The sequence below is a fragment of the Lithobates pipiens genome, unplaced genomic scaffold, assembly GCF_037356315.1.
Source record: "Lithobates pipiens isolate NorthernLeopardFrog02 unplaced genomic scaffold, aLitPip1_a1.2 Scaffold_55, whole genome shotgun sequence".
In the NCBI taxonomy this organism is placed as follows: domain Eukaryota; kingdom Metazoa; phylum Chordata; class Amphibia; order Anura; family Ranidae; genus Lithobates; species Lithobates pipiens.
In genome coordinates this window covers 786,802-800,837 of record NW_027507877.1, presented here as the reverse complement: position 1 = coordinate 800,837, position 14,036 = coordinate 786,802, and the positions used below count along the sequence as shown (strand labels likewise).

Sequence of the window (14,036 nt, the reverse complement as noted above, 5' to 3'; positions counted from 1 at the left end):
GACAGCCCATGGCAGTGGTTGGATCTTTGAAGGAGGAGAATATGGATGTTATATGCAAATATAACATGGTTGGTACCCATCCGTGGTTTGGGGGTTAACATGCTTGGTACCCATCTGTTGTATGGGGTTAACATGCTTGGTACCCATCTGTGGTATGGGGTTAACATGGTTGGTACCCATCTGTGGTATGGGTTTAACATGGTTGGTACCCATCTGTGGTATGAGGTTAGCATGCTTGGTACCCATCTGTGGTATGGGGTTTAACATGGTTGGTACCCATCTGTGGTATGGGGTTAACATGGTTGGTACCCATCTGTGGTATGGGGTTAACATGGTTGGTACCCATCTGTGGTATGAGGTTAACATGCTTGGTACCCATCTGTGGTATGGGGTTTAACATGGTTGGTACCCATCTGTGGTATGGGGTTAACATGGTTGGTACCCATCTGTGGTATGGGGTTAACATGATTGGTACCCATCTGTGGTATGGGGGTTAACATGCTTGGTACCCATCTGTGGTATGGGGTTTAACATGGTTGGTACCAATCTGTGGTATGGGGTTTAACATGGTTGGTACCCATCTGTGGTATGGGGTTAACATGGTTGGTACCCATCTGTGGTATGGGGTTAGCATGCTTGGTACCCATCTGTGGTATGGGTTTAACATGGTTGGTACCCATCTGTGGTATGGGGTTAACATGCTTGGTACCCATCTGTGGTATGGGGTTAACATGGTTGGTACCCATCTGTGGTATGGGGGTTAACATGGTTGGTACCCATCTGTGGTATGGGGTTAACATGGTTGGTACCCATCTGTGGATGGGGTTATCAGGTACCTTCTGGTTAACAGGGGGTTAACCTGGAAGGGGTAAAAGGCGGGTCACTGTGAAAGTTGAGTACCGTCTCTGGGTCCGGGGGCTTGCGACTGGAGGCCTAAAGTAAAAAGAAGTTTGTCACAGTGACCAGTGGGGTGGGGTTCCCCTCAAGGACCCCAAAAGTACATAAAAAGTTGGTTAAGAGTTATTTAAAATGTTGTTTATTTAATCTCAAAGTAATTGTTAATAAAAGGCCATCAAGGCCATTTAATCCAAAATCTTATGTCATTTGTGAGGGGCTGAAGTGACTGTGGGTTAGGTCCTACTACTGCAAAATAAAACCTTTTAAAAGGACTTCATCTCTGTCAGTCGTTGGGTATCAACCCTGGGAACCCCTAGAAGTGGAAGAGCCGGCCAAGAGGAGGTAACTGGTAAGCTCAATAAGTCAAAGCTGCCCGGCAAGGGTTATGGCCGCTACATGGTATTTATGTTTTCCAAACTGTTGTCATGTTCAGTTTACGACTAACGCTAGTATATGGCCCCCCCCAGAGGAGAGGACCAGAAATACAACAGCGAAAATATGGTAAATATTGTTACATAAAAATATATTTACTGAGAAAGCCTTTTATTGCTGATAGAAGAGATGATTTCATCCACATTATTATAGTCTGCATGGATACCATCACATGTAGGAAGCAGAGATGCAAACACAAACAAAAGAGAAAGACCCGGTTCAGAAAGCAGACCCGTCACTATCACTATTAAATGGAGACACCGTTTTCTATGTGACTCGGGTCCAGGTAGGGATAGGGCAGACGCATGGTCTTGTTCCGCTTCTGAATGCGCGTGGAGATCGTATGCAGATCACTTTGGAACTCCCTTATATAGTCTTGTGGTTCCTTCTCTGTAAAATGTTTATCAGGGTAATCTCCTAGACGTCTCTGTAAAGAAGGAGAGCTTGTGTGAGTTTCTCTACAATACACCCATTCAGTATTAAATAATCACGATATGCCATATTAGACCCCAAAATGCATTAGGTTGCCAGGTTCTGTTTGACATAGATTATGTGTTATACAGTTTTAAGGCCCAAGGCATATTTATGTATTACTTCTCACTACCTTCCAGGTACTCACCCTATCCATGGGCTCATTGCTGAGAACCCACACAGTACTGATACCGGCAGCTGTACAGTTTACATCCGGCAACGCTTCCAAAATGGTCTCCATTGTAGTGCCACCTTTGGTGCTGGGTGGGGGTTTTTTCATGGTGGTGGGGCCATTGGGCATCCAAGAATAGAAATCAAACTGCAGAGGAGGCAAACACAAATGAAAGAACATATCATAAGTTACGATACCACAAAGTGTACACCAAATACATATGGGAACTGCCATTGCTGACTTCCTTATACAGTAAATGTTGCCAGCCTGTTCCATTGACCCTATAGATCACCGATAACAATTAAACTAATAAGGATAGTCAGGATTTCCTATCTACACACTTGTGAGTTCCTATCTGCACACTTGTGAGTCCCTATCTGTGATACCCTATTTGCACACTTGTGAGTCCCTATCTGTGAGTCCCTATTTGCAAACTTGTGAGTCCCTATCTGTACACTTGTGAGTCGGAATGAGCTCAGGCCTGTTTGCATGGACCACGTGCAGAGCCCGCCAGGAAGTCGGCGCAGCGCTGCACTGCGCTAATAACAGGCAGTGAGACATTGTCGATCTCTGCAGCCGCGCTTCGGGGGAATGTCTCACTGCCTGTAATTAGCGCAGTGCTGCGCCGACTTCCTGGCGGGTTCTGCGTATGTTCCATGTGAACACGCCGGAGTTCATCCCTACTTGTGAGTCCCTATCTGCACACTTGTGAGTCCCTATCTGTGAGTCCCTATTCACACACTTGTGAGTCCCTATCTGCACACTTGTGAGTCCCTATCTGTGAGTCCCTATTTGCACACTTGTGAGTTCCTATCTGTGAGTCCCTATTTGCACACTTGTGAGTCCCTATCTGTGAGTCCCTATCTGCACACTTGTGAGTCCCTATCTGTGAGTCCCTATCTGCACACTTGTGAGTCCCTATCTGTGAGTCCCTATCTGCACACTTGTGAGTCAGGATGAGCTCAGGCCTGTTTGCATGGACCACGTGCAGAGCCCGCCAGGAAGTCGGCGCAGTGCTACGCTGCGCTAATAACAGGCAGTGAGACATTGCCGATCTCTGCAGCCGCGCTTCGGGGCAATGTCTCACTGCCTGTGATTAGCGCAGTGCTGCGCCGACTTCCTGGCAGGCTCTGCACATGTTCCATGCGAACACGCCGGAGTTCATCCCTACTTGTGAGTCCTTATCTGTGAGTCCCTATCTGCACACTTGTGAGTCCCTATCTGTGAGTCCTTATCTGCGAGTCCCTATCTGCACACATAAGCTGCATTACGATCAATGGCTGATGCATCTGGACTTTGCTGCAACAATTATCAGGACGGATCTCTATTAATACCTATATACACTTGGCTATAGGTACACAATTCCACCAGGGCCCCTATCGGAGCCTTTATTGATAATACCTGTTTGTAAACTGGATGTACTGTATGTACAGTTATTACTCTCTTCTTATATAAAGCTTGTGTTATTTCTATACTGGTGTGCATCTGGTTAATGTATGTGTAGCAGTGGCTCCTGAAGAGCATGCGCTTTGCGTTTTTTTCAAAGTAAAACTTTGCCTGAACTTCAGTTTGGTTTGGGTACAATTTTGTCTAAATTAGACCTCTGCATCGGTTTGATTGGGCTATGAAATGTTCAGCCTGGCCACAGGGGGCACTGTCTCTTCTAGTAGGCGTGGAACTATGGTCTGGTCAGGCGCTTAAGTTACTCTCTTTTGGAGCCAGGTCAGTGGGAGTGGCCCTCTCACTGTGCTTTCTGGCAGAGGGTATTTAAGATGTGGATGTCCTGCTGTTCGGGGTTCGGGTCCATTATGATGTGCTGACTAGTGATGGACGAACTTCCGACGGGACGTTTCGCAAAAAACACGAACCGCGAACGCGGCCAAAAGTTTGCAAACCACAATGTTTGCGGTGGGCCCCATTGACTTTAATGGCAGGCGAACCTTAAAAACCTACAGGTCATATTTTCAGCCACAAAATACTTACTAGCTGTGCACACATAGTCCCACCACATGGACACTGACATAACAAAAGTATGAAGTGAATCTGGGATCGACAACGACAAGCATTCTTTTTTTATCTGTGAAATTTTGACAATTCAGGAGCGCATGAAGGCAATGGAGGAGAGGAAAGGTCAGGGCAGGCTATGAAGAGGGTGCAGGAGATGATCACCAGCACTGTGATAGAGAGCACTGACACCAGCACCGAGTTAGAGAGCACTGACACCAGCACCGTGATAGAGAGCACTGACACCAGCACCGTGATAGAGAGCACTGACACCAGCACCGTGATAGAGCGCACTGACACCAGCACTGTGATAGAGAGCACTGACACCAGCACCGTGATAGAGAGCACTGACACAAGCGCCGTGATAGAGAGCACTGACACCAGCACCGAGATAGAGAGCACTGACACCAGCACCGTGATAGAGAGCACTGACACAAGCGCCGTGATAGAGAGCACTGACACCACACCAGCACCGTGATAGAGAGCACTGACACCAGCACCGAGATCGAGAGAACTGACACCACACCAGCACCAAGATAGAGAGAGAGCACTGACACCAACACCGAGATAGAGAGCACTAACACCAGCACTGATACCAGCAACTCGCTGCTGGGCCCCAAAAATATGACACCGCTCAACCTTTTCAAACAGGAGGGTACGGGCATTTAGTACGGTGTTCTTTTTTTGTACAAGGAAGTGAGTCAAAGGTAGAAAAAAGGTCTGTGTGCTCGATTAAATAAATTGTTTATAGAGATATACATGGTCTACTGGTCACATGTGCTGAATTCCTCCGAGATCCATGCCTCATTCATTTTTATAAATGTGAGGTAGTCAACACTTTCGTGAGCCAAGCGAGTGCGCTTATTGGTCACGATCCCCCCTGCTGCGCTGAACGTCCTTTCGGACAGGACACTGGACGAGGGGCAAGCCAACAGTTCCATTGCAAATTGGGCAAGCTCTGGCCAGAGGTCAAGCCTGCCCACCCAGTAGTCCAGGGGTTCATCACTCCTCAGAGCATCTACATCGGCAGTTAGACCGATGTAGTCGGAAACCTGACGGTCTAGGCGTTCCCTGATGCTGGATCCGGATGAGACCTGTTGATGGGTCGGCTGAAAGAATGATCTGATATCAGAAGTCACCAACACATCTTCAAACCGGCCTCTTCTTGCAGGCGCTGTTGGATTGGTACCCGCAACTCCTTCTCTGGGAGTGGGAATTGCTCCTCTGCCAGCGCACGCAAAAGCAGAATGCAGCATTTCTCGAAGCAAGGCCTGGAAGTGCTCCATTCTGACAGCCCTCTATGACGGTGGTAACATTTCTGCCATTTTGTGTTTGTACCGGGGGTCTAACTACATTGCCACCCAGTACTGGTCCTTGACCCTTATGCTTTTCATAAGGGGGTCCCTGTTAAAACACTGGAGCATGAAGGCCCCCATTTGCACTAAACTGGAAGCGGTGTGGAGGCCTGGCTCCTGCTCATCATCCAGGATAATGTCGTCCTCCTCGTTCTCCTCTCCCCATCCACGCACAACAGGGATCCCAGAAAGGTTTAAAGCATGCTCTTCTTGCTCCTCCTCATCCGCCCCGGCACCATCCTCCTTTAACTCCTCTTCAGACTCCTGTTGTTGACTTATCTCAGACAGAATAGCCCCCCTGGGAATTCATCCAGCATTGCGACTTCCTCATCTTCCCGCTCCTGCTCCTCCACAGCTGGATCAATGACACGACGCAATGCACACTCCATAAAGAAGGCATAAGGTACCATGTCACTGATGGCGCCATGGCTGCGACTAACCAGTTTGGTGGTCTCATCAAATGGCCGCAGAAGTCTGCATGCGTCACGAATGAGCAGCCACTAGTGCGGTGAAAAAAAAACAGCTCCCCGGAACCTTTTCTGCCGCAGAGTTCATACAGGTAGTCGTTAACTGCATGTTTCTGCTGGAGCAGCCTATCAAGCATATAGAAGGTTGAGTTCCATCGCGTCGGGCAATCACAAATAAGACGTCTGACCGGCAAGGCGAGCCATGGCCGTGTAAGATCTTCTGAAATGAGCCGAGATTTTCCTTGCCTTCCGCAAGATGTCCTGGACCCCAGGGTATTTGACAACGATTCGCTGCACGACCAAGTTTAAGACATGTGCCATGCATGGCACGTGCGTAATTTTGCCCTGTTTCAATGCGCTAAGCAGATTGGCACTGTTGTCACACACCACTTTACCAACTGTCAAATTGAGCGGTGTTAGCCACTGATCTGCCTGTGAACGCAAAGCTGAAAGGAGTGCAGGGCCAGTGTGGCTCTTGGCTTCCAGGCACAACAGACGAAGCACAGCATGGCAACGTCTCACCTGGCATGTCGAATAGGTTGTGGGATCTTGGGTGGCGCAGCGGAAGAGACGCTAGCAGCGGAAAAGGAGGAGTCAGCCGAGGAGGAGAGGGAGGAGGATGGAGTAGGAGGAGGAGAAAAGAGCCAGGCCTGCATGCAATCCGTGGCGGTAAAACCAAATCTACATCGGTGCCACGGGTTACATGCTTGATGTCCATCAGAAGGTTCACCCAGTGGGCAGTAAAAGTGATATACCTTCCCTGCCCATGTTTGCTAGACCACGTGTCTGTGGTCAGATGTATCTTGGCACCGACACTTTGTGCCAAAGATACATTCACTTGCCACTGAACATGGCCATATAGCTCTGGGATGCCCTTCTGTGAGAAATACTTCCTTCCTGGGACCTTCCATTGTGGTGTTCCAATGGCCACAAATTTTCGAAAGGCCTCCGAGTCCACCAGTTTATATGGCAGTAGTTGGCAGGCTATCAGTTCTGACAAACCAGCCGTCAAACGTTGGGCAAGAGGGTTATCCGGCATCATCATTTTTTTGCGCTCCAACATTTGGCCCACGGAAGCCTGCCTTTTTGCAGAAAAACGTGAGGACGGCATGATGGCAGGTGGAGTGGAGGACAATTGTGAGGAGAGAGGAGAAGGAGAAGTAGAAGATGAGGCTGGACGGTGAGAGCCTGGAGTGTGGCTTTGTGGGTTCCGTTGCTCCCACTGGGCTCAGTGATGGCAGCTCATGTGCCTTCTTAAGGCGGTCGTCCCTAGGTGAGTGTTGGGCTTACCGCGACTTATGCTTTGACTGCAAAGATTACAAATGGCAACACTATTGTCAGCAGTGGACACGTTAAAAAAAGCCCACACTGCAGAGCCATGTGCCGGCGTCCTGGGAACGCCAGATGTGACCCTACATGGTTGATGCCTCTCTCCTGATACATTAGCAGTCTGCTTTGTCCCTCCTGTGCAATCTAAGTTCCGCCTGCTTCTCCTCCCTATCTGCTGGTCCATATCTCCCTCTGAACTCCCCTCCTCTTCCTCTCTTGTGGGCAACCACGTGACATCACTAGACATGTCATGGTCAATGTCACCTTCCCCACCGCTATAAGTAGAGATCTCGGAGTAGGCAGCAACACTGGGGACCAACCTCCTCCTTGGGCTGATCTGGGTACTGTTGTCAGACTGCTGCATGGCGGTTGTTGCTACCTCCTCTTCCTGATCAAATGCCAAGAGTGGCTGCGCATCAGAAATGTCTTGTGATGGATCGGAAAATAATTCCTGTGACTCAAGCGGAGGGTATATGGTGGTGGTGGTGTTGTTGGTGGTAGTGTCTTTGGGGGTGCACACAGCAGAGAGTGAAGAAGAGGGTGCAGATCGAGAGGATGAGGAGGGTGCAGAAGAGTAAGGCTGAGTGAGCCACTCAACCAAGTCTGGTGCGTCGTTTGACGTAATCGCATGCACCTTCTGCAATTTGCCACTTTGGCTCAAGCCTGTTGCTTCTGCCCTACCCCTACCACCCCTGCGTAAGGGCCTGCCTCTTCCTCTGCCTGTCATTTTTTAAATGACTCTGTGACAAAAGTCTCTAGAGAAGTGCCGTATGTATGTGGAATAAGGTATATAACACCCGCTTCAATCTGTCATTTTTGGGGGCCACTGTTCTATCACACCAGTTATAATACTTTTTTTTTATTGTGTTTGTCACTCTTAGTAGTATCACTGCAGAACTGCTCAGCAGTCACAATGCTGCACAGAGGAAATGCACTATACTATGCTTTCTATATGTGCAAGTATTTTATACGTGTATTACACCCCTATATACTGCACACCAAATAGTACACCTATACCAGTCCTTAAAAGGACCTTTGTGGACCTAGTAGCTAGTGATTTGCAGACTATCCCTCAGTCCCTACACTGATAAAAGACAACTGCAGAATCGGGCAGCAGTCAGCAGCAGTGCATCACAACCCAATATACTGTACACCTATATCAGTCCTTAAAAGGACCTTTGTGGACCTAACAGTAATAGCTAGTGATTAATCTGACTGTCCCTGCTCCACACAGCGTCCTGTCCCTACACTGACAAAAGACAGCTGCAATCACCAGCACAGCAGTGCACTGAACCCTATATACTGTACTACACCTATACCAGTCCTTAAAAGGACTTTTGTGGACCTAATAGCCAGTGATTTGTGTCACTACAGTCTGTCCCTGCTCCACACAGCAACCTCTCCCTACACTGACATAAGATAGAATGTAAAATGGCTGCCAGATCAGGTATATTTATAAGGTAGGGGGAATGTCCAATTGTCCATGCGCTGAAATGTCTCAATTGGCTGTCCTGTACCCCTTGATGGATGTGTCATCATGGGTCAAAATTCTTTCACAATGTAAACGCATATGTCCGCCGGGCGAACAGTGCCAAAAGTCCGCCGGTTTGGCAAATCGTGAACACGCGAAATTTGACGCAAACCAACCGCCGGGCGAACTGCAAAGCCATCTCTAGTGCTGCCTTCATGGTCCTGGTCCTCCTGAACAGCCCCCAGGAAGGCTCTGGTCTGGGGTGCGGATCCACCCGACTTTGATGTCTTGGGCTGGCTAGCCCGAGGCAAGGAAACTAAGGAGGATTCTGAGGTGGTTGGGTGCCGGATCCAGTTTGGGAGAGACCCAGTGTACTTCAAGCATTCCAGGGGAGGACTCTTTAGAAGAACACCAAGGACGGGTTGGTTTTCTTAACAAGAGCCTGGAAGGGCTGAAGTAACCGAGAGAATCCGGACTTGTGAATATCGCCAAGCAGGCTGAAAGATCCAGGTATCCTACAAGTGTTTCAAGTCTAGTTTCCCTACATGTTCTACAACAATGTCTGTGGCAAAGACTTTGTTCCTCAGTGGGCACCTTGTTGGCTGCTAGGCCTTGTGAGAGAGGGACTGTCAAACTTGAGTGATCATCCAGCTGCGAATGGCTATTCTCTGGATGCAGTCAAAGTAAGCAAGTTATTTAATGTTTTTTGGACTTTGACATTAAGAGTTCCTGAACTCTGTTTTCCAACCCTCTGATCCCAAGTTGAAAGACTGTTCAATTGACTAAGTTTTTGCAAATAAAATCCATTCAAGTGGATCTATTATCAGTCTCAAGTTACTGGGCTATTTACCACGGGACATCCCCTAGACACGCCAGAAGAAGACACCAAAGGTAACGGTAAGCCCAAATCTAACCAGCAGCTCCTTTGGGGGTTAGTGCTACATGTGGGGGCTCATCCGGGATTTTACTGTTACCTCACAAAAGAACTGTACACGTGGTAAAGCAAGGACAGAGGTTTGTGTTTTGAACTGCGCCATCAGCGCCATCTTTACTCGGACTTTCACTGAGGTGCATAAGCATGGGTGGAGCCCTTGCCGAAAAGCCCGCAAAGTTGCACAACACAAGCATCCCAGTGGGAGGAGTCCGAGTTGTTCTTTCCTGCACGAGGCACTGTGTGAGAGTGTGCTGCGGAAGGAGGAAAGACCAGTTGATATTTTCTCTGAGTGTTGGAGAAAAAGTTTTTGAGGATGTACCGTGCTCCAGGTATGCAGCCTGCATCAGGACCCAGGATGCCCCTTGGAAGGGTTCCCGCAGGAATACAGCTGCCTAGTACTATGCTCACTGACACGGGCATTCGCCTGCTGCCGCAGGGGCGGTTTATAATGTATTAATAAGTGAAGCCTTCGCGCTACTAATTCCAGGTGAAAAATTGTATATGAAGAAAAGGAGGGGGTGATATTCCTCTTATAAACCAGTGTATAAATACATATATATATAAAATATATATAAAGGAAAAAGAGAAAGAGGTAATAATACTCTTATAACACGGTACATAAATATGTGAATAAGCAAAAAAGTGCACTTAACCAATAATTTCAGAAAAACATTATACGTGTAAATATGCAATAAAGTGCTAGTGCATTGCAGCTGCCTTGCGAAAGTATTCGGCCCCCTTGAACTTTTCAACCTTTTGCCACATTTCAGGCTTCAAACATAAAGATATAAAAATGTTATTTTTTGTGAAGAATCACCAACAAGTGGGACACAATTGTGAAGTGGAACGAAATCTATTGGATTTTTGAAACTTTTTTAACTAATAAAAAAATGAAAAGTGGGGCGTGCAAAATTATTCGGCCCCCTTGCGTTAATACTTTGTGGAGCCACCTTTTGCTGTGATTACAGCTGCAAGTCGCTTGGGGTGTCTCTATTAGTTTTGCACATCGAGAGACTTAAATTCTTGCCCATTCTTCCTTGCAAAACAGCTGGAGCTCAGTGAGGTTGGATGGAGAGCGTTTGTGAACAGCAGTTTTTAGCTCTTTCCACAGATTCTCGATTGGATTCAGGTCTGGACTTTGACTTGGCCATTCTAACACCTGGATACGTTTATTTGTGAACCATTCCTTTGTAGATTTTGCTGTATGTTTGGGATCATTGTCTTGTTGGAAGATAAATCTCCCTCCCAGTTTCAGGTCTTTTGCAGACTCCAACAGGTTTTCATCCAGAATGGTCCTGTATTTGGCTGCATCCATCTTCCCCTCAATTTTACCCATCTTCCCTGTCCCTGCTGAAGAAAAGCAGGCCCAAACCATGATGCTGCCACCACCATGTGTGACAGTGGGGATGGTGTGTTGAGGGTGATGAGCTGTGTTGCTTTTACGCCAAACATATCGTTTTGCATTGTGGGCAAAAAGTTGGATTTTGGTTTCATCTGACCAGAGCACCTTCTTCCACATGTTTGGTGTGTCTCCCAGGTGGCTTGTGGCAAACTTTAGACGAGACTTTTTATGGATATCTTTGAGAAATGGCTTTCTTCTTGCCACTCTTCCATAAAGGGCAGATTTGTGCAGTGTACGACTGATTGTTGTCCTATGGACAGACTCTCCCACCTCAGCTGTAGTTCTCTGCAGTTCATCCAGAGTGATCATGGGCCTCTTGGCTGCATCTCTGATCAGTCTTCTCCTTGTCTGAGCTGAAAGTTTAGAGGGACGGCCAGGTCTTGGTAGATTTGCAGTGGTCTGATACTCCTTCCATTTCAAAATGATGGCTTGCACAGTGCTCCTTGGGATGTTTAAAGCTTGGGAAATCTTTTTGTATCCAAATCCGGCTTTAAACTTCTCCACAACAGTATTACGGACCTGCCTGGTGTGTTCCTTGGTCTTCATGATGCTCTCTCTGCGCTTTCAACAGAACCCTGAGACTATCACAGAGCAGGTGCATTTATACAGAGACTTGATTACACACAGGTGGATTCTAATTATCACCATCAGTCATTTAGGACAACATTGGATCATTCAGAGATCCTCGCTGAACTTCTGGAGTGAGTTTGCTGCACTGAAAGTAAAGGGGCCGAATAATTTTGCACTCACCACTTTTCAGTTTTTTAATTTGCTAAAAAAGTTTAAAATATCCAATAGATTTCGTTCCACTTCACAATTGTGTCCCACTTGTTGGTGATTCTTCACAAAAAATAAAAATTTTATATCTTTATGTTTGAAGCCTGAAATGTGGCAAAAGGTTGAAAAGTTCAAGGGGGCCGAATACTTTCGCAAGGCACTGTATATTGATATTACACAAAATACCACAATAGCAATTATAAATATAGAGTGGTCCTGCACAACCCAAATGTTACTAAAAAAGTGCTACATGCTTAAAACAAAAATTAATATGAGTGCATAAAAAAATAAAAATGCATAAAAAACAGTCCCAAAAATCAGTCCCAAAATCTTCGTTCAATAACATCAGATGCGTTCACTAAATGGTGCAAAGAAAAATGTTCATCTAAACACAGGAAACTCTATGCACCCAGAACTCTCACCTCAGAACTTTTAAAAACAGGCACATCAGGTATATCAGACAGCTTCAGTTCCTTACTTAGCCACCAGAGGATCTTCAATAATAAAATGATTGGAATACGGTGTATATCCATCCTAGGCCACCAGAGGGCCAAACATCACTGTACTATTAGATAGTGTTTGCGATGGCGATATCTGCTGATAGGCGCAGCTTGTAGGATCTCCTGTGTCTGTCCTTGTGTGTGTTGTGTACCCCGGTGTCACAGTTGGGGACGCAAGGAGACTCTTATTATTATTGTGATTACGCTGTAACCTTACAGCTGTAAGGTAAGGGCACACCTATTCACCCACCGGACGGAGGGAAGAAAGGATTACCACACTCCTGTGTTTGCATGATTTATGAAGCACCAACACTTGATTTTGCAATATTGTTGAAGTTTGCACTGGCAGAATTTGCACACTCAGCTTTATGGACTGCTTGTTTGATCCTTTCAACTATTTAAAGCACCAGCAATTTATTTAATTTTTATGTATTATTCTTTGACTTTTTTTGCTGCTTGCAGTGTTTGCACAATGAAATACATATATTGTATAGAGTATTAATCTATGTTCATTTGCTGCTATATATGTTTGTGTGACTTTTCATTGGCACATTTAAGGTTTGACACTTGGCACTTTTATGGTATCGGCTATTTTATATAGATGCTTTTCTTGCGACTTTTGCACATATAAGTTTTGACACTTGGCACTTTCTTTTATACGTATTGAGCTTTATTTTATTATACATGAGCATTCAGATTTCACTCAGTTTGGATTACTGTTACTAGTACTATTTTGGTTTATATCACGCCTACGTATATGCTAGCTGTAAGAGGTGACCATTGATACAACGTATTCACAGCATATGTCCATTTCTACATCCCTATCTAATTTTTCTTGTTTCCATCCTAGTGAACTATCACTTGCTCTCATCTACTTCTCTCCCTTTTCTTTTATTTTCTCTATATACTGTGTGGCACTACCACATACAGATAGCCATTTTTTGGGTAGGAGTAACCCTTTTCAGTGCACGCAGCGGTCTTTTCATTTCTTCATTTAACCAGTTGGCGCAGAGGTACCCTACACATTATATAGCTCAGGGGGGTTAAGTACACGCCCCACACTATATAAGGCCGCCAGCGCGGCGGCCTTGTGTAGTATGTTGCGGTGATCAAGGAAAGAGCAGGATAGACAGGGACAGTGTCTTTGTTGCTTGGAAACCTAGCGCTGTTGCAGTGGGTGTTGTGTGCCTCCAGCACAGTATACACCTGAAGATACCTGTATTACAGAAACAGAACAGCAGCAATAAAGGGTATCTGCAGCATTTACAGTGGGTGTAGTGTGCCTCCTGCACAGTATACACCTGAAGCTACCCCTTATTGCTGGTGTTGTTCTGTTTCTGTAACACAGGCAGGCAGCTGCAGTAATTACAGTCGGTGTACTGTGTCATCTGCTCATTGTGCACCTAAAGCTACCCAGTTGCTGGTTTTCCCATCTCCCTTCAGGCCATTACTATGAATGGAATGCCAACAAGGAGAGGCAGACAGTGACAACCCAATAAAAGAGGGCAAGCAGGCTCTGTGTCTAGAGGCAACCGTGCTGGTCGTGGACGCGGTGCATCGTCATCAGCATGTGGCCACGGGACACACTTGTCCTTATTTTTTGGCAGCAGGACGTGTTGAGCTTCATCACGCCGAAGACTTGGTAGAGTGGATGACCAAGCCCTCCTCATCCTCTCTCACCCAGGCTCATCGTTCCCTCATCTCAATAGCATCAGTCACTCCTTCCCTAGACCCACCACGTCCTCCTGAGGAGTCCCCCGAACTGTTTGAGCACAGTGTTGGGTACATGCTCCAGGAGGATGCCCAGCGTTTTGAAGGCTCTGAT

General features: G+C 46.6%; 1 protein-coding gene across 1 annotated transcript in view; it reads right to left on the bottom strand.

The window, feature by feature from the left end:
- Positions 1-1,423: 1,423 nt before the first annotated feature.
- The window catches only part of LOC143957706 (hydroperoxide isomerase ALOXE3-like), a 261,902-nt gene continuing 249,289 nt past the window's right edge, over positions 1,424-14,036 (bottom strand). The window contains exons 14-15 of the mRNA XM_077467399.1: positions 1,949-2,119; positions 1,424-1,756 (exon numbers count right to left, since the gene is read on the bottom strand). Of these exons, the coding sequence (XP_077323525.1) occupies positions 1,577-1,756; positions 1,949-2,119 (351 nt within the window). The 3' untranslated portion in view covers positions 1,424-1,576. The remainder of the gene's footprint in view (positions 1,757-1,948; positions 2,120-14,036) is intronic.